The sequence below is a fragment of the Thamnophis sirtalis genome, unplaced genomic scaffold (assembly GCF_051295495.1).
Source record: "Thamnophis sirtalis isolate CommonGarterSnake01/CBP01778 unplaced genomic scaffold, rThaSir2_p1.2 scaffold_3, whole genome shotgun sequence".
NCBI lineage: Eukaryota > Metazoa > Chordata > Lepidosauria > Squamata > Natricidae > Thamnophis > Thamnophis sirtalis.
Window position 1 is genome coordinate 176101701 of NW_028261383.1, and position 27689 is coordinate 176129389.

At 42.7% G+C, this 27689-nt stretch overlaps 2 protein-coding genes across 4 annotated transcripts in view; one reads left to right on the forward strand and one right to left on the reverse strand.

Moving 5' to 3' along the window:
• Nucleotides 1-7935: 7935 nt before the first annotated feature.
• Nucleotides 7936-12525, forward strand: ELOF1 (elongation factor 1). Of its 2 annotated transcripts, none has more exons than XM_087711045.1 (4): nt 7936-8073; nt 10777-10898; nt 11239-11309; nt 11815-12525. In XM_087711045.1, the coding sequence occupies exons 2-4, from the start codon at nt 10783-10785 to the stop codon at nt 11877-11879; spliced, it is 252 nt and encodes an 83-aa protein (XP_087567171.1). In that variant the 5' UTR covers nt 7936-8073; nt 10777-10782; the 3' UTR covers nt 11880-12525. The 2 variants fall into 2 exon arrangements, with proteins under 2 accessions (XP_087567171.1, XP_087567172.1); XM_087711046.1 differs by lacking the exon at nt 7936-8073 and adding an exon at nt 8414-8562.
• A 3461-nt stretch (nt 12526-15986) lies between these two features.
• CNN1 (calponin 1) overlaps nt 15987-27689 on the reverse strand; it is a 37156-nt gene continuing 25453 nt past the window's right edge. For both annotated transcript variants that reach the window (XM_087711047.1, XM_087711049.1), the window contains exons 3-7: nt 26748-26814; nt 24262-24399; nt 23029-23139; nt 21254-21400; nt 15987-19155 (exon numbers count right to left, since the gene is read on the reverse strand). In XM_087711047.1, the coding sequence (XP_087567173.1) occupies nt 18904-19155; nt 21254-21400; nt 23029-23139; nt 24262-24399; nt 26748-26814 (715 nt within the window). In that variant the 3' untranslated portion in view covers nt 15987-18903. The remainder of the gene's footprint in view (nt 19156-21253; nt 21401-23028; nt 23140-24261; nt 24400-26747; nt 26815-27689) is intronic.

Here is a 27689-nt window from a genome sequence, read left to right on the forward strand (position 1 = left end):
CATTGGGTAGCTTTGCCAGGTGTTCGTAGGCACCCATTTGAAAGGCAGATTATTGTTCAACTTTTTTTCCCAAAGAAACGTACTTGTGCATTTATTTCTTTAAAATGCATATATGACCGCCTGTTTTATATAATACAACTCTGTGCATCTGTCAACACCAATGTACAAAAATAAAGAAATCTCAACCAAATTGCAATCATTACATACAACTAAGAATGACCTATGCATCCCAAAGACACATTTATTGGCACAAGGAAATGGGATATTGCAAGACTGTGGAAACTGAGGCTAATAAACTATGAGAATCTTGGACAGCATGAGTGCCTTAATCATAGAGTAAGACAGTGTTTCTCAACCTTGGCAACTTGAAGATGTCTGGACCTCAACTCCCAGAATTCCCCAGCCAGCGTTCGCTGGCTGGGGAATTCTGGGAGTTGAAGTCCGGACATCTTCAAGTTGCCAAGGTTGAGAAACACTGGAGTAAGATATAATTTTGTAGTCATTCTTGTATTTGCTGCAAAGGATATTAGAAGTTTTTTCCTTCTATATTTTTTTATCTTTTCTTTTTGTGCTTTTGTCTTTTCCCTGCTTTCTTTTTTCCCCCCCTTACTTTTCTTTCTTTAGTTTATATTCATTTTTGTTCATTTTTTATTTTATTTTCAAAACTTTTAATAACATTTATAAAAGGATGCGAGAATGTATAGATGGATTTCTATATCTTAGGAAAATAGTATTTAAAGTGAGAGTTTGTGACTCCAGCTAAAATTGGCTCTTTGGGAATTTGCCAGGAATTCCACAAAACAGTTACAATAAAAATTTTAAATCATATCATAAAACGGAACATCTCAAATGTGCATCAGACATCCACGCATAGTGTATCTTTGCTGCAGAAGCTTCCTATTCACACCAATATTTTACAAGCAATTGCTTGTAAAGAGCAATTGTTCCCTGAAAGGCAATCATGTCTTAGGCCCAGTACTCTTCAACATCTTCATAAATGATTAAGATTAGGGGATAGAAGGGGAACTCATCAATTTTGCAGATGACATCAAACTGGGGGGAATAGTCAACACTTTAGAAGATAGGTTCAAAATCCAGAAGGATCACGACACGGGGCCCTATCCAACAAAATGCAATTCAATTGTGAGAAAAGTTAAGATTTTACACGTGGGCAAGAAAAACCAAATGCACAAGTGTAAAATGAAGATATCTAGTACATTGAAACACTGCATCCAATTTTGGTCACCATAATACAAAAAAAGACGTTGAAACTCTAGAAAGAGCACATAGAAAGAAGAACAACAGAGATGAATAGGAGGCTGGAGGCTAAAACATACAATGAACAGTTCCGGGAACTGGGTATGTCTAATCTAACAAACAGAAGAACTGGGTTGACACGATAGCAGTCTTCTGATCTCTAAGAGCGGTTACAAAGAAGAGAGAGGTGAGTGTCAACCTCTTCTCCAAAGCACCTGAAGGCAGGACAAGAAGTAACAGATGGAAACTAATCAAGGAGAGATCTAACCAAGAACTAAGGAGAGATTTCCTGACAGTGAGAACAATTAATCAGTCGAACAACTTGCCTTCAGAAGTTATGAATGCCCCAACACTGGAAGTTTTTAAGAAGATGTTGGATAGCCTTTTGTCTAGAAGGGACTCCTGCTTGAGCAGAGGGTTGGACTGGAAGACCTCCAAGATCCCTTCCAATTCTGTTATTTCCCATTAAGAAATTCAGGTTTGAGTTTATTAACATTTGTATGCTGCCCACTCCCTTGGGACTCTGGGCGGCTTACAGCTCAGACAAAAGAAACATATATAAAAAAATTAAAATGAGGATACAATATTAAAATTCACACCATGCATACAGTTAGAGTGGGGCTGGATACTAATCAACAGCCCCAGGCCTGCCGGAACAGCCAGGTCTTAGTGGCTTTACGGAAGGCCGGAAGAGTAGTGAGGGTCCGGATCTCTACGGGTAGATCGTTCCATAGGGCCGGAGCAGCTACAGAGAAGGCCCTCCCCCGGGGGGCCGCCAACTGACATTAACCGGCCGACGGCACCCGAAGGAGCCCAACCTGTGCGATCTTGTAGGTCGTTGGGAGGTAAATGGCAGGAGGTGGTCTCTCAGGTAACCAGGTCCTAAACCATGTAGGGCTTTATAAGTAACGACTAGCACCTTGAAGCGCGTCCGGAGACCAATGGGGAACTCGCGGAGGATAGGTGTAACATGGGTGTATCTAGGTACACCCACAATCGCTCGCGCGGCTGCATTCTGGACCAACTGCAGTCTCCGAACACTCTTCAGGGGCAGCCCCATGTAGAGCGCGTTACAGTAATCCAGTCTTGAGGTGACGAGGGCATGAGTGACCATCTGAACCATCTGAAGGGCCTCCCGGTCCAGATAGGGCCGCAACTGGTGCAACTTAAAACGAATGACATTTTCCCTGCTCTTTCTTCATTTAATCTTGTAACAACCGTATTGTTCTAGGCTACCAGTTTCCCCCGACTCAAAGTCATCCAAACATGTAGAATACTGTATTGCAAACACTCACAAAGTGACTGCCAGAGTAGGCACTGCCAGTCAAAAAGCAGACCTTTATCAGAAGGCAAAACTGCTGGGATATAATTGTTCTACTCCTTTTCTGGGTATAAAAAAAATAATAATAAAGAATTGGATTGCAGCTACCCATCTTTTTCTGAAAATGTTTATGGGTGCCCACAGGCCTACTGGGAGATAAAAATAATACTGGACGACTGTTTGCAGCCTGTCATTTTTTCATCTAATTAGAAGAGGCCTTTTAAAAAAAAAACCCAGTGCAGATGGGGAGGGCAGATGTCAGGCGATGCAGTGAGACTGGGGAACACCAAAGGAACCTCCACAGGAAACTCCCCAGGATGCCCGGCTTTAAAGTTCAAAAACAACACTTCTGAATTCTTCCCAGAGACTAATTGGAAGTAATGGCAGACAATTGTAAAGGAAATAAAAATGGCAAATTTCACATTTGGGAAGATGGCAGACCATTTTTCTAACTGGTAAAAAGCACCGGGGCTTTGCCTTTGAGAAATAAAAAGGAACACGGAAGAAGCAAATAGCAATAGCAATAGCAGTTAGACTTATATACCGCTTCATAGGGCTTTCAGCCCTCTCTAAGCGGTTTACAGAGTCAGCACATGGCCCCCACAGTCTGGGTCCTCATTTCACCCACCTTGGAAGGATGGAACACTGAGTCAACCCTGAGCCGGTGAGATTAGCAATAGCAGTTAGACTTATATACCGCTTCATAGGGCTGAAAGCCCTCTCTAAGCGGTTTACAGAGTCAGCACATGGCCCCCACAGTCTGGGTCCTCATTTTACCCACCTCGGAAGGATGGAAGGCTGAGTCAACCTTGAGCCGGTGAGATTAGCAATAGCAGTTAGACTTATATACCGCTTCATAGGGCTTTCAGCCCTCTCTAAGCGGTTTACAGAGTCAGCATATTGCCCCCACAGTCTGGGTCCTCATTTCACCCACCTCGGAAGGATGGAAGGCTGAGTCAACCTTGAGCCGGTGAGATTAGCAATAGCAATAGCAGTTAGACTTATATACCACTTCATAGGGCTTTCAGCCCTCTCTAAGCGGTTTACAGAGTCAGCATATCGCCCCCAACAGTCTGGGTCCTCATTTCACCCACCTCGGAAGGATGGAAGGCTGAGTCAACCTTGAGCCGGTGAGATTTGAACCGCTGAACTGCTGATCTAGCAGTCAGCTGAAGTGGCCTGCAGTACTGCACTCTACCCACTGCACCACCTCGGCTCTTTTAATCCTGCGAAGGTGAAGGGCAAGAATATAAAACCCCATTTCAGTTACTTTACGTACGCAGATATTTGGTGCCAAGAGGATGCTTTACTTAATATTTCCAGCAAAATACTGCAGATGGGAGCTTAATCCACGTGGAAGCTTGCAAATCGTCTGAGAAACTTTCCTTCTGAAAACCCAGATGGTAGAAGGAGGTGCTTTCCAAAGTGGTTATATAGAATGTAAGCACGCACGTCTCCCTAAGAAGACACCAAATTTAAACAGCTGCTCAGCAGGACAAAAACCAATCCCGTAGCTCCCTCCTAGTTGAATTGTTAACTTTGTTTTGCTGCATGCAATTCTCAGTGCGGTTTAAATGTCAAAACATACCACTGCTGCCCTAAAAAAAAAAAATCAATATTCCTCTATTTGGACTCATCCATTATCTGTTCACATTCCAGTTCTGAGTTGGCTTAGGAGCCGAGGTGGCGCAGTGGTTAAATGCAGCACCGCAGGCTACTTCAGCTGACTGCTAGTTCTGCAGTTCGGCTGTTCAAATCTCACCGGCTCAAAGGTTGACTCAGCCTTCCATCCTTCCGAGGTGGGTAAAATGAGGACCCGGATTGTTGTTGGGGGCGATATGCTGACTCTGTAAACCGCTTAGAGAGGGCTGAAAGCCCTATGAAGCGGTATATAAGTCTAACTGCTATTGCTATTGGGTTGCTACGTGTTTGTGGAGGATCTACCCTTTTCAACTCTATGCTGGGGCCAACCTGCTGCTGAGCAACTTGCAGGTGGCCTCTTGGCTCACTATAGGTCCACAACACACACACACTCATGCCCCCACATTCATCCACATGGCTCTCTGCTTCTTGGGCCAGTTCCACTATGGCTCCCACAGGGGCGCTGTACCTTATTTATTTAACCAATTTATATATTATATCAATTTATGACCCTAGTGGCAGTAGCTACCATAGATAGCTTGCTTGCCTCCTGCAGCCATACTACTGAGAGACCGCCTCCTGCCGATTACCTCCCTCAGACCGATTAGATCTCACAGGTTAGGTCTCCTCCGGATCCCATCTGCCAGCCAATGTCGGCTGGCGACTCCCCGGGGGAGAGCCTTCTCTGTCGCAGCTCCAGCCCTCTGGAATGACCTCCCCGTGGAGATCCGGACCCTTACGACCCTCCCGGCCTTCCGCAAAGCCACCAAGTCCTGGCTGCTCCAGCAGGCCGAGGGGCTTGTGAAACATCCAGCCCCACGGAAATTGTGAATGTTGCATTTTTTAAGTGTTGTCTTTGTCTATTTATCCCCCTTCCCTTGTCTATTGTGAGCCGCCCGGAGTCCTTCGGGAGTGGGCAGCATACAAGACAAATAAACTAAACTAAACTAAACTAACTAAACTACTGTTGTCATTCCACTCTTTCTGATGGGCTTGGGAATATTTCTTCTGGAGCTGTTGGGGCTGGAACAATTGATGGACTCAGGCAGTCTAGAATCTCATTTCAGGGATGACCAGGATCCAGCAAATTCTTTTCCTTAGCAACTATATTGGTTCTGGAGATCTTACATTCCGCCATTTGCTGCCACAGAAAAGGATTTTCAATTATCAAAATATGTACCGGCTTATTTTTTTCCTCCCATAACTCACATGCTTGAGGTGTTAATTTGAAATAACACTGGATACAACAGAAATGTTTTTTTTCCCCCCACAAGGTAAAAACAAAGTGCACGTTAAGTATCTTGCTGAGAAAACTAATGACACAATGCTAACTTTAAGTGCTAACTTCATCATTTTGCTACTGACCCTCCTTGGATAAGAAAATGATCTCCTGCATCTGTTTGCAAACATGACTTGGCATAAAAGCACGGAACAATATTTTTATTACAAGGATCAACTCGGCTGCTATCGCACTACTGTTTATCCTTTTTTTAAAAAATAGACTTCTAGAAATGTAGATAGTAATATGCCACTAGTAATCACTGGCAATATGTGTTCAAGGTTATTTTATATTTGTTGTTGTAAATGTGTTTTTATTTTCCATTTCGTTTTCGTACAGTCACATATATACTGTGCATAACCGGGGCCATATAACATTAAACAATAAACACAGCCATTCCTCTTGTCGATAATACCCCCCAAAATAGAAACCCAATGTGCCTCTTCGACCCTCCATACACCCTTTCTTACCGCCCCCCTCCAACTTTCCTTCTTCCCTCCATCATCCCCCTCTACCCTACTTCCCCTCCCCCTCTATCACTCCTCTCTCCCAGTCCACTCCCCTCCCTTCCTTCTCACCCTCCCTCCCATCCTCTCTCCATCCCCTCTCTTTCTTCTATCCCACTCCTCCTCCCCTTGGTGTATTTCCACTATATGTCAATGTACTTAACTTATCCTATTTTTACAGAAAAATTAAAGAAAACAGTATACAAGTGCCGTCACGTTACTTAAAAATCTAGCACATACTATATATCCCCCCTCCCCCCTAACACCCCACCTCCCCTTCCCCCCCCCCCCCGACTTCCCAGAGCCCGTACACGGTGTAGATTTTTAACAAAACACAGTCTAAAATATATTGAGACAAAGGAAATTAAAAAAAAGAAGTTAATAACACCTCTGCATTGAACTCAGCTTCTTCCTGTTATTTTATATTTGCATCCACCTATAGTTCACTTCCAAATCTTGCAAAGGGAACTATAGGGTGTCACTTTCTCTCTCCCCTACGCCCCCTTCTCTCCATCTCCTATAATATACAATTTAGAATTATTTATACAGCAGAAATGAATCACATAAAAACATTGTCCAACATCAGTTGTGATGTTTCAGCTGATTTGCAACCCAACATCTGGAAGAGCTCTTTGGTCAGCAGTCCTGAATTCATGTGATTCACAATGGCAAACAAGTGGCGGATTAACCTCTCAGCCTCTCTGAACAACACCTCCTGACATCAGCACATATTGACAAGAACGAGTGTCCTATGCAAAGTAAGAACAGATGAACAGAATGTCATGGGACCTTCATAACTTGCTTCTCCGTGATTACAGGCGGTAGTTCTTCAAAATAGGAATCAGCTGAAAAAAAGAGTAACTTTTCCTTCCCTTGTTTTCCTCTATTACTGCCTCGTTTTTAATGTTATGATATCCTTTTAATTGTGGGTACATAATATGTATTCATTTTAGAAATCTAGATTAGAATAGAATAGAGCTGGAAGGGACCTTGGAGGTCTTCTAGTCCAGCCCCCTGTTCAAGCAGGAGAACCTATACCATTTCAGATAGGTGACTGTCTCTTCTTCAAAACCTCCAGGGATGAAGCACCCACAACTTCTGAAGACAAGCTGTTCCATTGGCTCCCCCTAGAGTCGGGAACGACTAGCACAGTGTTTCTCAACCTTGGCAACTTGAAGATGTCTGGACTTCAACTCCCAGAATTCCCCAGCCAGCATTCGCAGTACTGCAGGCCATTTCAGATGACTTATCTGCAGTTCAGCGGTTCAAATCTCACCAGCTCAAGGTTGACTCAGCCTTCCATCCTTCCGAGGTGGGTGAAATGAGGACCCAGACTGTGGGGGCGATATGCTGACTCTGTAAACCGCTTAGAGAGGGCTGAAAGCTCTATGAAGCGGTATATAAGTCTAATAAATAAATAAAAATAAATATTCTGTTATGCCATATGAAGTAATAGCTGTGGTCGGGAAAGCTCTGCACAACTCCAAGTGCGCCCTTTTCCTAGATTGGAGGGCCCTTCATAGGATCCCTAGTCACCGTACAGCTTTGACTGCAACGTGCACAGTCTTTAAGAGCAGTCCCATGGAAAGCACATTGCACTCAATAATTGCATTGACTGCAATGTGCTTTACATGGGACTGCTCTTAAAAGACCATACAGAAGCTTCAATTGGTCCACAGTATGGTAATGGACATGCCTTGGCGTGCACCTGCTTTGCACGCTGCATTGATTGCACTGCAACGCCAAGTCCGCACTGCTGGCATTAGCAAAAAACACGCTTATTATCACCACCGTTTTTGCAAGCGCGCCAGAGCAACGCCAAACCCTTTTTTCGGGACCCGGAAGTGCGTATACTATCATGCTTCTACATTTTTTCTGTTCTCTCTCTCTCTCTCTCTTTCTCTACTGTGGCAAGAACGGCCGACGAATAAATCCGCTTCCGGCCTTCAACGCCGGAAGTGCTGGTCTCCGTTGGAAACGCGGCCTTGAGGGAGCTCTCCGACCAGGTCGGAGGTGACAGCCGGGATTGGCCTTGGAAGAAGGAAAGGGTCGCGAGCGGGGAAAGAAAGGTAGCCCTTCTTCTCCTTCTCCGTCCGTCCGTTGCTAAAGGACTCGGGGGCCGCGGCGGCGGCGTGGCTAACCTTCGGCGCCGGTTCACTAGGCCTCTTGCTGCTGACCCTCCCCCCCGCCCCCCAAAATTCCTGGGCTTCCCAGCTTCCTAAACGCTTTTTATGAGGCAAAAGTATTTCGAAGAGCTTCGTGTGGCCTTCCGTCCTCTGGGCTTTGCTCCTCCTCCGCTTTAGGATATCGCCTCACCATGTGCCGGGCATGTATGGCGGCAGGGATGCTGCGAGAACCGCCGTACATCTCCGTATCCGATGCTCCGTGTTCAGGCGGGCCTCTCGATTACGGAGGAGGCCCAGGCTGTTTTCAGATTGTTTGGTTTGGAGAAGAAGCCTTTTACACAAGCCTTCACGGAGGAGTGGGTTATTTTTTAGGACCAACGAAATAACCTGAAAATAGTTCTCCAAAAAATCGCAGGGATTGGTACCTAAAGAGTCAGTTTTATATTTTGTATTGTTTAGGACTATTCGCTGGGCGGAGCCTTTCGTTTGCTTTTATATGTCACTGTGAAGTTTTTAAAATAGTCTAAGCCAGCGTTTCTCAACCTTGGCAACTTGAAGATGTCTGGACTTCAAGTCCCAGAATTCCCCAGCCAGCGAATGCTGGCTGGGGAATTCTGGGACTTGAAGTCCAGACATCTTCAAGTTGCCAAGGTTGAGAAACGCTGGTCTAAGCAGCTTACCAAAGCAGTATACAATAGTTAAGGAAAATATGCTTGGATTTTACCTATAATAAGACTTCAATTTAATAAAAAAAAAATTCAAGATGAGGATTGTGTATTAAATACAAATTAAATCCACTTGCAACAAGATATGAGACGGGAGGGAGAAAAGAAAAGAGAAAATAAGGTGAGGTGTGGAAAAGAGGTAGGGGAAGAAGAAAGAGGCAAGGAGAGGTGGGTGGAAGGGAGAGAAAGAGAAGGAGAGGAGGGAGGAAGAGAGAAAAAGAGAAGGAGAAAGGGTAGGAAGGAGAAGAAAGAGGGTAGGAGTAGGGGAGAAGTAAGGGAAGAAGGGGAAGGAGAGGAAGGAAGGAAGGAGAGGAGGAAGGGAGGGAGAAAAAAGAAAGAGAAAATAAGGTGAGATGTGGAGGAGAGGTAGGGGAAGAAGAAAGAGGGAAGGAGAGGTGGGTGGAAGGGAGAGAAAGAGAAGGAGGGAAGAAGAGAGAAAAGAGAAGGAAAAAGGGTAGGAAGGAGAAGAAAGTGGGTAGAAGTAGGGGAGAATAAGGGAAGGAAGAAGGGGAAGGAGAGGAGGAAGGAAGGAAGTAGAGAAGGAAGGGAGGGAGAAAAGAAAAGAAAGAAAATAAGGTGAGATGTGGAGGAGAGGTTGGGGAAGAAGAAAGGTAAGGAGAGGTGGGTGGGAGGGAGAGATAGAAGGAGAGGAGGGAGGAAGAGAGAAAAAGAGAAGGAGAAAGGGTAGGAAGCAATAGCAGTTAGACTTATATACCGCTTCATAGGGCTTTCAGCCCTCTCTAAGCGGTTTACAGAGAGTCAGCATATTGCCCCCAACAATCTGGGTCCTCATTTTACCCACCTCGGAAGGATGGAAGGCTGAGTCAACCCTGAGCCGGTGGGATTTGAACCGCTGAACTGCTGATCTAGCAGTAGCCTGCAGTGCTGCATTTAACCACTGCGCCACCTCGGCTCAGGAAGGAGAAGAAAGAGGGCAGAAGTAGGGGAGAAGTAAGGGAAGGAAGAAGGGGAAGGAAAGGAGGAAGGAAGGAAGGGAGGGAGAAAAGAAAAAGAGAAAATAAGGTGGTGTCATAGCAGGTGCGAAGGATGGTAAATAATACATTCCAAATTATACCTTATACCCTTTTAAATGGAATAATAATAATATAAGAGTGGCAAAGAAAAAGAATAACTATGTGAATGTATACCTATAACTGCATGTAAGAGAATAGATGACAGTAAAAATATAAAGCACAATATAGGTAAATAATACTTGATCATAAGTAGCTAAGTATAAAGAAAGAAATGTACATAAAAATGGATAACGAGTAACGAGATTACGAACGCAAGATAGAAATGTATAGAAGGGAAAACACTAACTGCAAAGAAACTGATTCGGAACTGCTGTATGGACTTGGACGATGGAACTTATTGTTCCTATGTTTTTAAGTTATGTGGTTATTTTTGTTAATGTGTTTATGTGTTCTGTTGATGTGCTTATGTGTATAAAAATAAAAATAAAAATAAAAAAACCGACCAAGATATGTAATTGGCATAAATGGTAACATTTACAATAAACCTAGCATATCTCATTGCTCATATGCAGCATCACTATAATATCACAGTTGTTACAACATTGTTAATAGCAACAACATATAACCTAAATTTTAGGTCTACTTTAGATCAGACAATAGAGAGTCACCACCTGCTTCAGAGTAGCAGGAAATTGCTTTCAGTTTATAATGGTCACAGGGAATTCTACTAGGGCCCATCTTTGGTGATGTATCTTTTCTTCTCTCTAAGTTCCAAATGATGAATCTTAACAATTATCCAGTAACAAACTGTATGGAACTTTTTTTACTAAGATTTGCATCTTTAATCTTTACAAATATTGGGATTAGATAATAATTTTTTTATGAATTTCCCCCCACTTCTCCCCCCCCCCAAGTCCTCCTTAATCTTTTGTTTCTCTTTGCTGCAGGCAAAAATGGGTCGTAGGAAGTCAAAGCGGAAGCCTCCACCCAAGAAGAAGATGACAGGAACACTTGAGACCCAATTCACATGTCCTTTTTGTAACCATGAGAAATCCTGTGATGTTAAAATGTAAGCTGTTTATATAAGTGACGGGGGAACGCAGCTTCCCTGTTTGATGGCAAGCGAAATTGGATATGATGCAGCTGTTGGGGCTATAGATATCCAGAAGGAAAGATTTTGGAAACGAAAACATAGAAAGATTTATTTTTCTAAGTAGGGCAGTTGTGAAATCGAGAAAGTTTGGACTGTTAATAGTAATCCAGTTAGCATTAATATATAGCATTTTTATTTGTTATGCTTTTATATCTAACACTTAAGACCTATTTGCACTGTATTTTGCAATCAGAATTCTAGTGGACTGATTTATACTGATGTAATATTTAATTGCAGTTACGATTCTGTGTTCCAGGGAAAGACCTCGGAATACTGGAGTGATATCCTGTACTGTATGTCTGGAAGAATTTCAGACCCCTATCACTTGTATCCTTTGTTTCAAGTATCAAATAATTGTCCTATTCTGTCCTAGCTGCTTTTTACAGTTAAGGAAAATATGCTTGGATTTTACCTATAATAAAGCGTCAATTTAATAAAAGCATTCAAGATGAGGATTGTGTATTAAATACAAATTAAATCCACTTGCATCAAGATATGTAACTGGCATAAATGGTAACATTTACAATAAACTCTTGTTTGAGCCATTACAGCCTCAAATTAATGGATATTAATTCATTAAGTGATGGTGGAGAGGGTGAACAAAAAAGTTCTCTGGGATATCTAAATACATTGAGGCACATTAAACTGAGAGTTTACTGTAAATTAACCCTGATCAAGATCCTATTAAGCAAAATTGGATACTTTCCTTTGCTCCATGGTATCTGTACAATCCTAGTAGAAATATTGGCTTTGCATATTCATTCTGTGTTTAGATGTTTTTTCTAGTTAGAAGACAGTATATTATTATTATCCTTGACTTTTGACCTTAAAGATCTTTCGGAACCAGTGGATGTTTACAGTGATTGGATAGATGCTTGTGAGGCAGCCAATCAATAACAACGTAAAAGGAACTTGTTGGAAGTTAATGTTTCTTTATTCAAGGGTGGGGGTATTTGTTTCACAATGCAAGGGAGAGACAGCTGGAGTGACTATGAAATGGTGGTTTGTGCTCTTTTCTTCTATTCAGTAACCTATCTTTTTATATGAATATTGTGGAGGATAAAGACTAAAGACTGCCAGAAAAAGACTTGCAAGTGTGGGAAAGATCAACTCTTATTCAGGTTGATGCTGGGAATTTTTTTCTCTCAAGATTGAAATACGAGGTTCAGTGCATCAGATGCTGCTGTTCCATTTTTGTTAATTTATTTCGGTCTTATAGAGAAGGGCCTCCACACAAGCCTCTCTTCCATACTGTGATGGTTCTTGGGATTGAATTCCGTGTTAAATAGCGAGGTATAGTCAGCAAGAATATATGGAATGTAAGAAAAAATAGCCCCATCTTGGTCCCATGATACAAGCTTTATATTTATCTGTTGGAACAATGATCATGAAGTCAACCTTTTTCTCAACAACTTGTCTCCAGTTAGAATGACGGTGCTTTGCCTGTGTTTCAGAAAAAGCTGTTTGCAGGGCTCTTGTGTGGCATTGGGCATGGGATTTTGAGAACTGTGTTATGTAATAAAGTATAATTCAGAGAAGTAAACCTGCGTGACTCACTGAGAAATGATGCCGTCGCCTTAAAAACATTTTGGTGCAATATACGTAGGGCAATTTTTAATTCCTTTGGTAGAGATATTTATTTGACCATTTTACTTTTACCCTAATGCTATGTATGGAACGAATATGCATTCTGCTCAGAACATTTCACTCAATTGCTTCTCCCCCCCCCCCAATACATGAATCCTAGTAAACATTTTTATGACTTTAAGAATGAATGTGTCCATGCATATGGGAGGATAGACTGTGGCTTGAGTCTGAATCTTGCATACAGTGCATTCAGAAAGTGTTCAGACTCCCTTCACTTTTTCAATTTTGTTATGCTGCACCCTGATTCTGCAGTTGTTGAGATTCATTTTTCCTCGTTAATCTACACTCCGTACCCCATAACAACAAAATGAAAACAATTTTAGAAATGTCTGTAAATTTAAATATCACGTTGGCATAAGTATTCAGACCCATCACTCAGTACTTTGGCAGCAATTACAGCCTCCAGTCTTTTTGGGTATGACACGACAAGCTTTGCACACCTGGATTGGGGGATTTTCTACATTCTACCTTGCAAATCCCCTCAAGCTTAGTCAGGTTGGATGGTGACCATTGGTGAACAGCTATTTTCAGGTCCCTCCAGAGATGCTCAATAGGGTTCCAGTCAGGTCTCTGGCTGGGCCACTCTAGGACATTCACAGAGTTGTCTCTAAGCCATTCCTGTGTGGTGTGTGCTTAGGATTGTGTCATGTTGGAAAGTCAGATCCTGAGCGCTATGGAACAGGTTTTTATTGATATCCCTATGCTTTGCTGCATTCAGCTTTCCCTCAACCCTGACCAGTCTCCCAGTCCATGCTGCTGAAAAGCACTCCCACAGCATGATGCCGACACTACCACGCTTCACTATTGGGATGATATTGGGCAGGTGGATGAGCAGTGCCTGGTTTCCTCCAGACATAATGTTTAGAATTGAGGCCAAATAATTCAATCTTGGTTTCATCACATCAGAGAATCTTGTTTCAATCTGAGAGTCCTTCGGATGCTTTTTTGCAAACTCCAAGCAGGCTTTTATGCAGTTTTGCACCGAGGAGAAGCTTCTGTCTCGCCCCTCAGATTGGTGGAGGGCTGTAGTGATGGTTGCCCTTCCGGAACTCTGTCCCATCTCCACACAGGATCTTTGGAGCATAGAGTGACAATTGGGTTCTTGGTCATCACCTCTCTTACTAAGCCCCTTCTCCCCCAATTGCTCAGTCTTGGGACAGTCCTGGTTATGCCAAACTTCTTCCACTTGAGAATTATGGAGGCCACTGTGCTTAGGATCCTTCAGTGCAGCAGAAACTTTGTTGAAGCCTTCCCCAGATCTGTGCCTTGCAATAATCCTGCCTCTGAGCTCTAAAGGCCGTTCCTTTCATCATCTGGCTTTTGCTCTGCTACACTGCTTTGTCAGCTGTGAGGTCTTCTAGGGCAGTGTTTCTCAACCTTGGAGACTTGAAGTCCTGTGGACTTCAACTCCCAGAATTCCCCCAGCCAGCTATGCTGGCTGGGGGATTCTGGGAGTTGAAGTCCATAGGACTTCAAGTCTCCAAGGTTGAGAAACACTGTTCTAGGGAGAGGTGTGTTATCTTTCCAAATAACGGCCAATCAGTTTAATCTACCACAGGTGTAGAAACACGTCAGCAATAATCAAGAGAAATGGGAGGCACCTGAGCTAAATTTCAAGTCGCGTTGAAAGGGTTTGAATACTTATGCCACTGTAATATTTCAGTTTTTTTTTTCTTTTTAATAATTTTACAGACATTTCTAAAGTTTCTGTTTTTCCTGTTATGTTAATTTCAACATCTGTCGGGCTGCAGCCCAACAAAAATGGCAAGAGTGGAGGAGGTCTGAATACTTTCTGAATCCACTGTACAAGGAAGAGAAGCTATTTTGACCTATTCCAGTTTATCTTCTTCAGCATTGGAATTCAGAGACTGCAGTTATTTTTTCAAGTTAAAACCACTATGGCATCAAGGTTTGTATCTTCTAAAACTGAACTAATTCTATGCTCTGCAGACAACAACTCCCAAGCTCTTTATACATAATAATGTTTGAAGAAGCAAAAGCCCATTCCTTTTTTTAAAAAAAATAATCTGCAAGGGATCTTGAATATTTTTCTTTTTCAAAAGTTCATGTAGTAAAAGAAGAGGCTCGGTGTGTTGTTATGGTGCTATAACTTGTAAGATGCTTTTTTTGTTGTTTTTTGGATACAGCTTTTCCTATTTTTTATTGTATTATAAACGGATAGGTTGGAAGGAACTTAAAGGTCTTCTATTCAGCCCCCTTCCTAGAGCAGGAATCACCAGATAATCCTAGGTAAATGGTTGTTGAAAATCTGCAGAAATGGAAGACCCTTCAGGAAGGAGGATTTCCATTAATAGCAATAGCAATAGCAGTAGACTTATATACCGCTTCATAGGGCTTTCAGCCCTCTCTAAGCGGTTTACAGAGAGTCAGCATATCGCCCCCAACAATCTGGGTCCTCATTTTACCCACCTCGGAAGGATGGAAGGCTGAGTCAACCCTGAGCCGGTGGGATTTGAACCGCTGACCTGCTGATCTAGCAGTAGCCTGCAGTGCTGCATTTAACCACTGCGCCACCTTGGCATTAACAGCTTTTATTGTCAGGAAATTGCTCCTTATTTCAAATTTGGTGCTTTCTCTATAAAACCTTCACCCATTCTCAGGCAATACAGAGAATACCTCTATACTTTCTTTCCTGTGACAGCCCATTTCCAAGTCTTGGAAGACTTTTATGTCTCCCACTAGCTTTCTTCTCTTTAGACCAAATATCCTAGAGCTTTTGAACACTTGTCAGTTTTGCAGGGTGCCTAATCAAGCAAAATAATTCTTTGATTCTTTTCCCCTTTATATTCATCTAAATTCTTTCAGTTTTCAACCAGAGTGTCACAAACGTCCATATTGGTGTAGTCATTCTTTATGTTTAATGTGATAATTAATCTTGCTGAGTTTCTTTTGAACAAAGTGTATCCTTCCATTACTATAGCCCAAGGGATCAAACTTGCAGAGTCATGGCAGCGTCACATGATGTATTGGGACTTCCCCCCCCCCTTCACTAAACTGGGTGAGGGTGGAGCCAGCCTGTGACCCATCCGGCCCTCAGGCTGCAAGTTTGACACCTAACCCCGTAAATAGCACAGAAGCAGATCTGGAACAGATAGAAGATATATGCGGCTGACATCCTTGTTAATTTGCTTTTCCAATTAAAAAAAATAGGTAAGCCTAAAATCTCTTTTCTACTTCTAGGACAGTGTTTCTCAACCTTGGCGACTTGAAGTCCTGTGGACTTCAGCTCCCAGAATCCCCCAGCCAGCATAGCTTTGAATTGAATATCAGCAATGAGGGGGCACACTAAATAGGCTCTTATCTGCAATTCTGTCCATGAGGTTATGTGAAAATCAATTGATTTGGGGATAATTTATTTGAAAATTCACTGAGCAGACTTGCTACAACAAAGTGTTAAAAACTGAAATATTTCACTTTTGAGCCTGTGTTTCATTAGAATATAATCCAATTCCAAATATGCAAAATTGACTCTTGGTAGCTATGTGTATACATCAGTAATGATTTTGGCAACAATACAGTGATGGCTGCTATTGCTATTTTCCAGATCAAGAGAGAGTCACAGATACAAAACATTACATTTCCCAATCTTGCCTACAGACCTGCTGTATCTTGATAGTTCCTTCCTGCAGAAATATTCAAGTGAGCAGAGACTGTCCTCTATATTGAGATTTTATCTTTAGTGTCACCGAAAACTTTTAATGATGACTCATTTGCTGAAAGTCTTTTTCATACTGTGGATTATATTGCAATTTAAAGAATGCATTCATGATCATGTAGCTTCACATCTCATGCTAAGAGTAATGAATGAAATGCCTTTTGCTTTTGGCACATTTTGCAGTGCTGACTGCTTCCATTAGATAAGAAATGCTTATATAAAAATTCAAACAAATGGCTTAGCTGATAGAGGTTTCATGGAATAATTAAGTTCTGTGTGGTTGTCTTCTCTTGAAATATCTTAGATCTAAGGGTTACAAAAGACTTCTGTTTAGAGAACGTGGATACTGGTAAATGATCTGACATGTTGTAATAGGAAGGGTTATGGTGACATCTTCATTTTGTTTTTAAATAGACACGCCAGAAGTGTTAAATTGCATTTAAAATCATATTTTAAAAGCCCCCTTTTCTCTTTTTATTGTGCTACAGTGACATGAAGTAAAGTTTAGTAGAACATTGCAATGAAACATACCTTTTTATATGTTTTTGTTTTAAGAGAAGTATGCCTTTAGCTGTTCAGCATGCAGAACACTTGCAAAGAAGATGTGAATTTTTAGGAAGATAAAGGGAATGTGCTTTCATTGACTATTAGCTTTTCAGTAGTATATATTTATGCCGTTTTGGACAATAAGCAAACATTCCTCTAGTTCTACATAATTACCAGACATGGCAATAGAAAAAAAATAGTGAAGCCAGCCATTCCTCAACTAAATATACATATAGATGACAGGCACACCAATCCTGAACTACAAGTGCATGGATTAGATGATAAATTGAATAAAATTTATCTTTTAATAGAAAAGTGTTTTAATATGCATAATTAAAGATTCACGGGCAGCAAAAAGTGAGACCCAGTGTGATGTTATGTTATCTAAGTATTGGAGTAGAGACACCCCGAAAAGCTCATCCTGGGCGACTTTGAGCCAATTTCTCTTTCTTAGTCCAGGCTATCTCACAATCTACTTTATCTTGGGAGAAATTGGAGGAAAGGATGCTTTCCTTGAGTTCCTGAAAGAAAGGCAGGACACAGCTAGATGCACGTCAACTACCAATCAATCCTACTTCTGTGTGAAATGTATACTTGTTGGGCTTATACCTTGAATTGCACAGTATTGTCTTTGTGGTAGATGATATTTGTCTTTGTACAAGGCACATGACTGTTTACATAAATCTGCTTTATAAAGTAATCTTGGTTCCTGTATTAACAGTGTTTCTCAACCTTGGCCCACCTGAAGATGCGTGGACTTCAACTCCCAGAATCCCCCAGCCAGCTCTGCTGGCTGGGGGATTCTGGGAGTTGAAGTCCACGCATCTTCAGGTGACCAAGCTTGAGAAACACTGCTGTATAGCCTATCTAATTTCCCATGCCTTTACATTTTTAGATTGCATGCAAATACACAAACGTCTATTATTTACTGCAAATTAAATACGTACATCGGAATGAATGGAACAAATAAGATCAGGGATACTGTACTGGCATGCTGAATAATGAAAAATAAGTAAGGCAAATACAAAGAAACAGCTGTAAATTGCCAAGACGTTCCTATCCATGTAATACACAACCAGGTTTATGCAGGAACCTGCTTGTTATATGACCGAACAAAGAATTAAAAAGCGTTGGGTTGTTTTGCAGGAAAGTTTTTGTATTCTTGGGGCAACTGTCTGTTCAGTTTCCAGAGAGTTTCTCCCCGAAATTGCAGAGGTGCTTGGTTTAACTTCGCACCTCCCTTTTCGCACCCATCCTTTCCAAATGACTTTGACATTGGCCACCTACTGATCTTAAAGACATATTTATATGTGTCACCAGTCTAGTCATGTTGCTTGGCTGGTGTGACCAGCTCCTGCAAATCACTCTCCACCCCATACACATTTTCCACCACAAGCTTTTGCTTTCCAAGAAGTTAGTGGCTGGCTCAGGTTGCCACTGCCCTTGCACAAATTTTGTGCGTTTCAGGAAACAGAAGCAATGGGAAGTTAGCATATGGAGAACTTGGTATTTTATATCTAAGCCGATCAGAAAATACAGCTTGCCCTGAAGCGATTTGCGTCATTAATGAATACAAAATTGTTGCAGCACCTAACAATTTTACAGGTACCTTCATTGCCTGCCTCTGCATTGTTGCAAAACGTTAGCAGCAGCTGGCACGGAGAGAAATGATTGACAGCTGCCAGGGCTTTTTGTCAGTTGAGAAGCCAAGTTAAGAGGACTCATTCTTTCGTTTCTACTTCTCTCAACCGACTGGTTTTATTATTTGTTCTTTCATCCTGAGAGTTTTGAGCCATATTAGTGCTCAAAAGCAGTGACAGGAATTGCTAAGTCAAAGCGTGAAAGAGATCAAGGTGAAGCTTTAACACTCAGTGAGGGGGACGCCTGGCTCTGGCATGTATTAAGGAGTCTTTAGTGAGCTGGTTAGCAATTTAGGGAACTGTCTGAATCTTCTTAAATTCCCAGGGTAAAATAACCACATGACGATGGATCTTTTAGGAAGTTCCTTGCAGTGCTGGTGTCTCTTATTATCTGTCCCACAGCTCCTCCTGGCTATTCAGAGTTGTAGAAGTTATGATGGCTGTGGTTATATTGGTCTTCATCATCTCCAATTGCAGCATAGGTGGGCGTGAGACAATACTTGGAGTCGTAGACTTGTCGCGGCAGCCCATAGACAGTCATGCCTTGCTGTGAGGCTCCCTTGTTGCTGCCCATTTGCAGGGAGATGTTCTGGGTGTCGCAGTGCTCCATGCCAAGGGTGGGCTCGAAGATTTGTCTCTTGGTTCCAGGAGCTGTCATGCCCGCCTGAGGTGGGCGCAGTAGAGGGAAAAAAGGGGGAAGAATAGAAAAGTAAAAAGCAGTTACTTGGAAAAGTGTGAAAAGATTGGAATAACTGACCACACACATATCGTGACCCGTCAAAACTGCGCTCGACTAAAGCGCGCCCGATTAAACCGCGTCGCTGACGTCATCAACAGGGCGACAACAGCCAACGCGGAGAAAGAAGGGTGCTTTAAATAGCGCTTTGAAAGCAAGCCGATTCAACTTAAGGTAAGGGTTAGGTTTAGGGTTAGGTTAAGGGTTAGGTTTAGGGTTAAGTTTAGGATTAGGTTTAGGGGGGTTAGGGTTAGGGGTTAATTTTAGGTTTAGCATTTACAGCGTGCTTCTGTCTCCGTGCTGTTGTCGCCCTGTTGATGACGTCAGCTACGTGGTTTAGTCGAACGCGGTTTTGTGGAACCCACACATATACCTGCCAGTTAGTATTTAGCATGATTACTAAACCTTTGTGTTGAAGAAAATATGCCACCGCAGAAAAAACAATTTGACTCTTTCCCTTGTAAGATATTCATTTCCTAATTGATATATCTCAGAATGAAGCAATTGGCTTTCTATCATACCTCAACAATTTCTTTAATCTTGATTTATAAGAGATAAAAATCTCTCTAGAGATTTGAGGTGCCTAATTTCTACACTTAGAGGAAAGAACAAACCATGACCTGTTTACACCAAATATACAGTATCGTGAGATAATGGTGGTTGACTCTTGAACTTGCTCCAGCCTCAACTCACACGTTTTCAGAGACCAAAATCCGAAGAATCGTGTGCTCCCAAATTAAATGTCGGATGTACAAACAAGAACAGGAACTTTGTGTTTGGAAGAATTTTAGAGGGTTTTTTTTTTGTGAGACCTAAACACAAGCTACATAAGTGTTCTAGATATAGTTACCTAGTTTCACACAGTGACAGTGTATGTCTGAAACCTTTAGGAACGTCCCAGCCACGTAGACATATGGCTACCTGTGTCGTACTTCAGAGTCAAAGGCAAATGGGTTTTGGAGCATGAAGGGGCTTCAGCATAGCAACCGTCTGACTTCTTAAAGCATAGCAACTGAAGTGGCTGTGTGGTTGCTGCATACAACTTGAAGAGTTGTAAATAGGATTCACGTGTCCTGAAGTACCTATTTGTCTTCGATCCGAAGAGCCTAGTATTATCTGAGTAAGCATGCAGACGCACACAGAAATTGCAAAACAGGAGCGTATCCTTTGTTTCTACATGGAGATTACATTATGACAGAACCAGTGTATCTGCTATTGTACAAGCAGTTGTGGTAATCCTACTAGTCAATAAATTGTTGATGTCCCAGTGGAATAATTGGACCGGGAGGCACTTCAAACAGTCACTCGCGCCCTCATCATCTCAAGACTGGATTACTATAATGCGCTCTACTTGGGGCTGCCCCTGAAAAGTGTTTGGAGACTACAATTAGTCCAGAATGCAGCCGCGCGAGCGATATTGGGTGTACCAAGGTACACCCATACTACAACTATCCTCCGCGAGCTGCACTGGCTTCCCATTGGTCTCTGAGCACGAATCAAGGTGCTGGTTATCACCTTTAAAGCCCTACATGGCCTGGGCCCCGGATACCTGCGAGACCGTCTTCTGCCGTATACCGCCCTAAGACCAATAAGATTGCACAGGATGGGCCTTCTCCGGGTGCCTTCAACGGGACAGTGGCGGCTGGCTGCGCCTAGGAGTAGGGCCTTCTCTGTTGCCGCTCCGGCCCTATGGAATGAGCTACCCGCAGAGATCCGGGCCCTCCCCACTCTCATGGCCATAAAGCTATTAAAACCTGGCTTTTCCGGCAGGCCTGGGGCTGTTGACCTCTGGATTGAGGTCCAGCCCCCCTTTGATTGGGTGCATGTTGTGCTTCTTCTTAATTTTGTTGTGTCTTATTGTTTTAACTCTTTTTTAATATTTTTCATTTCTGTAAGCCGCCCGGAGTCCTTCGGGATTGGGCGGCCTAGAAATTCAATAAATGAAATGAAATAATGGGGGGGTGGAACAGGTAAGAGTATCAAAATCATCTCAGTAACCCATTTTCTTTCCATTCAGATTTCTTACCTGGCTCGCCCCCTTGTTGGTTCCCATCTGTAGACTGATAGTGGCCTGATCTAGAGGTTGGTCTGTACCCAACTTTGGATCATAGAGGTGTCGACGTGTGCCATATGCTGTCATACCTTGCTGGCTGGCAAACTTGTTGGTGCCCATCTAAGAAGAATGCAGTATTGACAATTAGACTCATCATTCTCTCTTTGCCAAGTTTCTAGTTCACATGCTGCATGGGTTAAAAGCTTCCTCTTCATTCTGTCACTTAGACCTTTTCTCCCATTTTCCCCAGCGATTTATATATCATGCAACATCACTTAGCCATGGCTGGTAACAAAACATTCCGTGTGAAGACAGCTTTATGGTGCCTCTGTAAATCACAAGTGAAAAACTGGTCCTTTTCATGTCTTCTGTTTCCCTTACCTACTCGGCAGTGATTTTAATGCAGGGAAACTCAGTTCAAAGCACTGAGATTCCTAGAGATAATTTTTTTTTGGAACAAATGGGCAAAAATCACATTGGCAAATATAATACTTAGACGACAAGGTGCCAGTTTTAATGAGTCAGGTATAAAATGGAACTGTGGGTACTTCACCCACAGTCTTTGCACCATTTCTGGATTTTTTTCCAGAATTGAATATCCTATGCTGCTATCCTTATCCACCAGTTGAGCCTGTTCATTTGTAGTTTGGCTGCAGTGTAAAATACTGATAGGTTTCCAGTGATGAAGCTTGCAAGAGTTTTGTCAGTGGTCTGTTTTGAATCTGTTGGCAGAAACTTCTTGCCACTTCCCAGCTCCAGGCTTCAGAGCTGGCATAGCATCAATGACATCTAGTCTGGGGCCCAGGTGGAGTCAGAATGATGAAAATAGAATCACATGGCAAGCCCGTTCCCTTTGTGCATGCATTATAATGTTAACATATTTCAAAGCCTACACAACAAAATCACTTTCAATTCTGCAGATTCCTCTGGTGTTCACTTGGCCCTTAAACAGAAGTGACTTGAGAGCTTTGCAGGCATATCTTTACAGCAACTGCTCCTATATTTTCGGTGCACATCACAACAAAAAAAATCTACTGATCCCAGTTTACTCCGCAGTAAATTGTTTTAATTCCCTGCACACAATAACTCAGATGAAAAGAGCTCAGGTGAATCTGACTATGTTTCCTTCCCTAAGCAGTGGGCTCAAAGCATGCTTCCTGCTGCTTGGGGTTGTTTTATTTTGCCCCCTCCTCCTCCTCTCCCCCGGACCCCGTCTCCCCCTCTCCCAGATGTGTCTATTTTGGAGGAGAAATTGGTCTTCTAACAGCATATTTTCTGCAATGTAAGGTGGGAGAAAGGGAATTTCTATTGCTTCTCTCCCAGCTGCAATTGTTGGTGTTTTGTTCATGGTTCTCATCAGCATTTTTTCTTTCTGCCTGATGCACACCTGGCTGATCCGTATGGGTGCATCTTGCTGTATTAGTTAAGGCACGTAATGAGCTAAGAATAGCAGAGACACCGTTTTGTCTCCTCTGCAATTAAATGACTGGAGGAAGTGTTGTCTACCTCTTGGTACTTCGAGGCTGACTGTGGCGAGAAACGTTGCAAATCAATCTCAAACTGTTTCAGGGCGTTTGGGCAGAAGGATGAAAGCACTGGTGTGGAAGTGCCACCGTAATTATGTATTTGGCCACAGTAAACATTTGCACAAAGGGACTAATTTTGAAGGTAGAGCAAGGTATCCTAAACTGTTTGCTACAGACAATGATGCATAAATATCTGCATCTTAGGGAAACAGAACCACGTACCTGCAATCCAATGATGTTCCTTCCTTCTTTCAGTTTTTCGGGCAGGAATCTCCGCTGTTGTTTTTCGGCATATTTAACTCCAAAATTCACGCTGTTGCCTTTTGTCTTTGCCTGCGTTGTGACAATCAGAAATCCCTTTCAGATGTTTCTCTCAGGTATTTTGCCAGAATGAGGCAGGTCCGTTTTGCAGCGGAGTTGAGAGCAACAGGAAGTTTCCCCCTGCCCCGGACCTCCTAGTTCAGTGTTTCTCAACCTTGGCTACTTGAAGATGTCTGGACTTCAACTCCCAGAATTCCCCAGCCAGCATTCGCGTATAAACAATTCAGTGTCTAGGACAGTGTTTCTCAACCTTGTCAACTTGAAGATGTCCAGACTTCAACTCCCAGAATTCCCCAGCCAGCGAATGCTGGCTGGGGAATTCTGGGAGTTGAAGTCCAGACATCTTCAAGTAGCCAAGGTTGAGAAACATTGTCTTAGTTATTTCAATTCACATTGGATCAAAAACCCTGGACTCAAGTGTTTAGCTCGGCAAATGATTTTCTTGAGATATCATCTCTCTGATGTCCAAGCTGAAATCTCAGCACCTTCCTTCGGCGTGTGTAAAAATTAAGCTGAGCATATATGGAAAGAGAAAGAGTTCTATACAGTTCTATAATTTAGGGTTTACTGCTAGCATGTAAAATTCTGGAAAGGAGAAATTAACTGAATATATGGGGAAATGGTTCCCCCTGTCCATCAAGAAAACTCTTCTGATGGAAGACTTATAGACCAATAAGGGATATCGTAGTTCAGAGGCAGTAAAACAGGTATTTTCTTCTAAAAATGGAGCTATGAGATTGTCATTTTAAATGTAATCTGAGGTCTTGGCCTCCACTCACATTTCAATATGGTGATTGTGTTATCCAATGTTAGGACCCGAGGTGGCGCAGTGGTTAAATGCAGCACTGAGGGCTACTTCAGCTGACTGCAGTTCTGCAGTTCGGCTGTTCAAATCTCACCGGCTCAAGGTTGACTCAGCCTTCCATCCTTCCGAGGTGGGTAAAATGAGGAGCCGGATTGTTGTTGGGGGTGATATGCTGACTCTGTAAACCGCTTAGAGGGGGCTGAAAGCCCTATGAAGCGGTATATAAGTCTTAACTGCTATTGCTTTAGATTATTGGGGTGATAACTATGAAATACTTTCATATTATCATGTAGGGTTCACTGAAGAAAAAATGACCAAAAACAACTTACCATGCTAGCTAAAGCGATCAGGGTTGATTGGACCTGGGTGTAGTTTGTATTTTCAAAGAGATCATTTGCTTCGAAAGTGTCATGGGGTTTCACTCCGTATCTTGTGATAGCCTTAATAAAGTTGCCAATGTTTTCCAGCTGCAAAACAGGAGAGTCAAATAATCGTTTACAGTCCCTGAGCATTTTCCAGGAATGGTTTCCTTTACAATGCTTCCCCTAAATGTGGATGGTGGAATCTTCTCCAGTATGGCGCGTAAGAGCCGAGGTGGCGCAGTGGTTAAATGCAGCACTGCAGGCTACTTCAGCTGACTGCAGTTCTGCAGTTCGGCTGTTCTAATCTCACCGGCTCAAGGTTGACTCAGCCTTCCATCCTTCCGAGGTGGGTAAAATGAGGACCCGGATTGTTGTTGGGGGCGATATGCTGACTCTGAAAACCGCTTAGAGAAGGCTGAAAGCCCTATGAAGCGGTATAGAAGTCTAACTGCTATTGCTAACTGTAATTCCAGCATGTCTGAAAAGCATTGTGGTGGGGAAGACTGATTTAGTACTGTCTCAAAGCTCAAGGGGAAAACTCAGAGCCATCTACATAATGCATCACAAGTGCAGTGGTGCAAGCATAAGGACTGCATAATGACTCTTCCAATAATGAGTGGATTCATGAGCCAGAAGTGCTTCCTTCGCTTTGTATAGTCAGCAAAGATGTAGCAATAGCAATAGCAGTTAGACTTATATACCGCTTCATAGGGCTTTCAGCCCTCTCTAAGCGGTTTACAGAGTCAGCATATCGCCCCCAACAACAGTCCGGGTCCTCATTTCACCCACCTCGGAAGGATGGAAGGCTGAGTCAACCTTGAGCCGGTGAGATTAGAACCGCTGAACTGCAGATAACAGTCAGCTGAAGTGGCCTGCAGTACTGCACTCTAACCACTGCGCCACCTCGGCTCTCAGCAGTTAGTAAAAAGATAGGAAAGCAGAAAGCTGGATATTATTCTGCCATGTTTGGTAATTGCTCTGTGCTTCTAAATATGCGAAAACACACACACCCCTCTCGGCCATGGCAAAAGCTCTCTCCACGGAGCCGGTCCCTGGTGCCCAAAAGGTTGGGGGCCACTGATGTATTGTATAATAACAGACCTCTGGCATAAAAGCTACTTTTGAGAGGGAGCTTTTGGATCAAAGAAGGGAATTTCTTTCTTCATTGCCCAATCCTACCCCCAAATACATCAGCCCGTCTTTCTCTTAACAATATTTGGCTGCCTGTTTTTCCTCATTAGGCTTTGAAATTAAATTTCACTATTTATTTCTGTCCAATGTGTTTATATTTGTTAAAAATTCAACTATTTAAACTTTTTATTTCAGTTGAAACACTTCTTCGTTTGTGTTGCCAATATGTTATCGTTTACACCAAACAACTGAGATTAGATTAGATTAACAAGAGTTGGAAGGGACCTTGTAGGTCATCTAGTCCAACCCCCCCCAAGCAGCAGACCCTACACCATTTCTGACAAATGGCAGTCCAATCTCCCTTTGAAAGCCTCCAGTGATGAAGCTCCCACAACTTCTGCAGGAAACTTCCGTTCCATGGGTTGATTGCTCTCCTTATCAGAAAGTTCCTCCTTATTTCTAGGTTGAATCTCTCCTTGATAGGTTTCCATTCATTTTTCCTTGTCTGGCCTTCAGGTGCCTTGGAAAATAGCTTGACCCCTTCCTCACTGTGGCAACCCCTCAAATATTGGAAAGTTACTTACTGTGTAGTAAAGCGTATAGTAAAGCGGAGCTTTACTACACTTTGAGCCGAGGTGGCGCAGTGGTTAGAGTGCAGCACTGCAGGCCACTTCAGCTGACTGCAGTTCTGCAGTTCGGCGGTTCAAATCTCACCGGCTCAGGGTTGACTCAGCCTTCCATCCTTCCGAGGTGGGTGAAATGAGGACCCGGATTGTTGTTGGGGGCAATATGCTGACTCTGTAAACCCCTTAGAGAGGGCTGAAAGCCCTATGAAGCGGTATATAAGTCTAACTGCTGTTGCTACTGCTAATCTCCAAGTCAAACTTTTTATGTAATAACAGCAGCGCCATCTTATTTAATTCCATCCTGTTCTTCATTCCCCAGCCCGTTATCAGGCTTAAGAGCCGAGGTGGCGCAGTGGTTAAATGCAGCACTGCAGGCTACTTCAGCTGACTTTAGTTCTGCAGTTCGGCTGTTCAAATCTCACCGGCTCAGGGTTGACTCAGCCTTCCATCCTTCCGAGGAGGGTAAAATGAGGACCCGGATTGTTGTTGGGGGTGATATGCTGACTCTGTAAACCGCTTAGAGAGGGCTGAAAGCCCTAGGAAGCGGTATATAAGTCTAACTGCTATTGCTATTACTGTGTAGTAAAGCTCAGCTATTTTCTGCTGCCATAATGCTAATCTCTCATGTACCTTAGTAAAAGTTCCTTAATAATGTAAAAGTAGCATTGATCTGGACATAGTAGGAGAGAGTGGTACCTGATGCCAATTCTGGGTGGACTCATTCACTTTCCTTACAGATCCAGGTTGGAGTTTGTTGATAAGTCTGAAAGGGAAGCGGGGAGACGGGGGAGGAAAGTTTAATTTCAAGGTTGTTAATTTCTTCAGCATCAATATAGGACTTCCGTGTGTTTACTTTGATGGAAGAATACCATGTAATTCAGAAGGGGCAACCTGTATGCTTTTTCCTTCTGAAAAGTTCTCTCTAAACAAAATACTTAGGTTCCACCACAAAACCGCGGACGACAAAATCGCACTCGACGAAAGCACGTACGTGACGTCATCACAGCGCGACGAAAACATCGCGCTGTGATCGATAAATGTAAAAATAAAGCGAAAACCTTACCCTAACCCCCCAAACCTAACCCCAAACCTAACCCTAAACCTAACCCTTAACCTAACCCTAAATCTAACGCTAAACGTAACCCTTAACGCTAAACCTAACGCTGACCCTTAACCTAATGCTAAACGTAACCCTAACGCTCTAAACCTAACCCTAACCCTTAACCTAACCCTAACCCTAAACCTAACCCTTACCTTTATGTGAATCAGCTTGGTTTAATTTTAATTTTATTTCAATTTTTAATTTTTTTCGTCGCGCTGTGATGACGTCAAATGCGCGCTTTCGTCGAGCGCGCTTTTGTGGACCGCGGTTTTGACGGGTCACGAAATACTTATGTGTTCTTACCCATAGAATGTACTCAAGAAGTAGTCAGTCAGAAGAAAATTGCTGTATTGTTTTTCTGTCTTCAAAACAGACCCAGGGCAGCTCAGGAATCTTAGTTTTAAAATTCCACACATCGACTATAAATTAAATATATTAAGGGTGCAGATTTTCCAAGGTCCTAATTATTTGTTGTCCAAAAAGTGTCTTTATTAGGCAGTTTAGGTGGTGTTTTCGGACATGATTCTCGGTGTAGT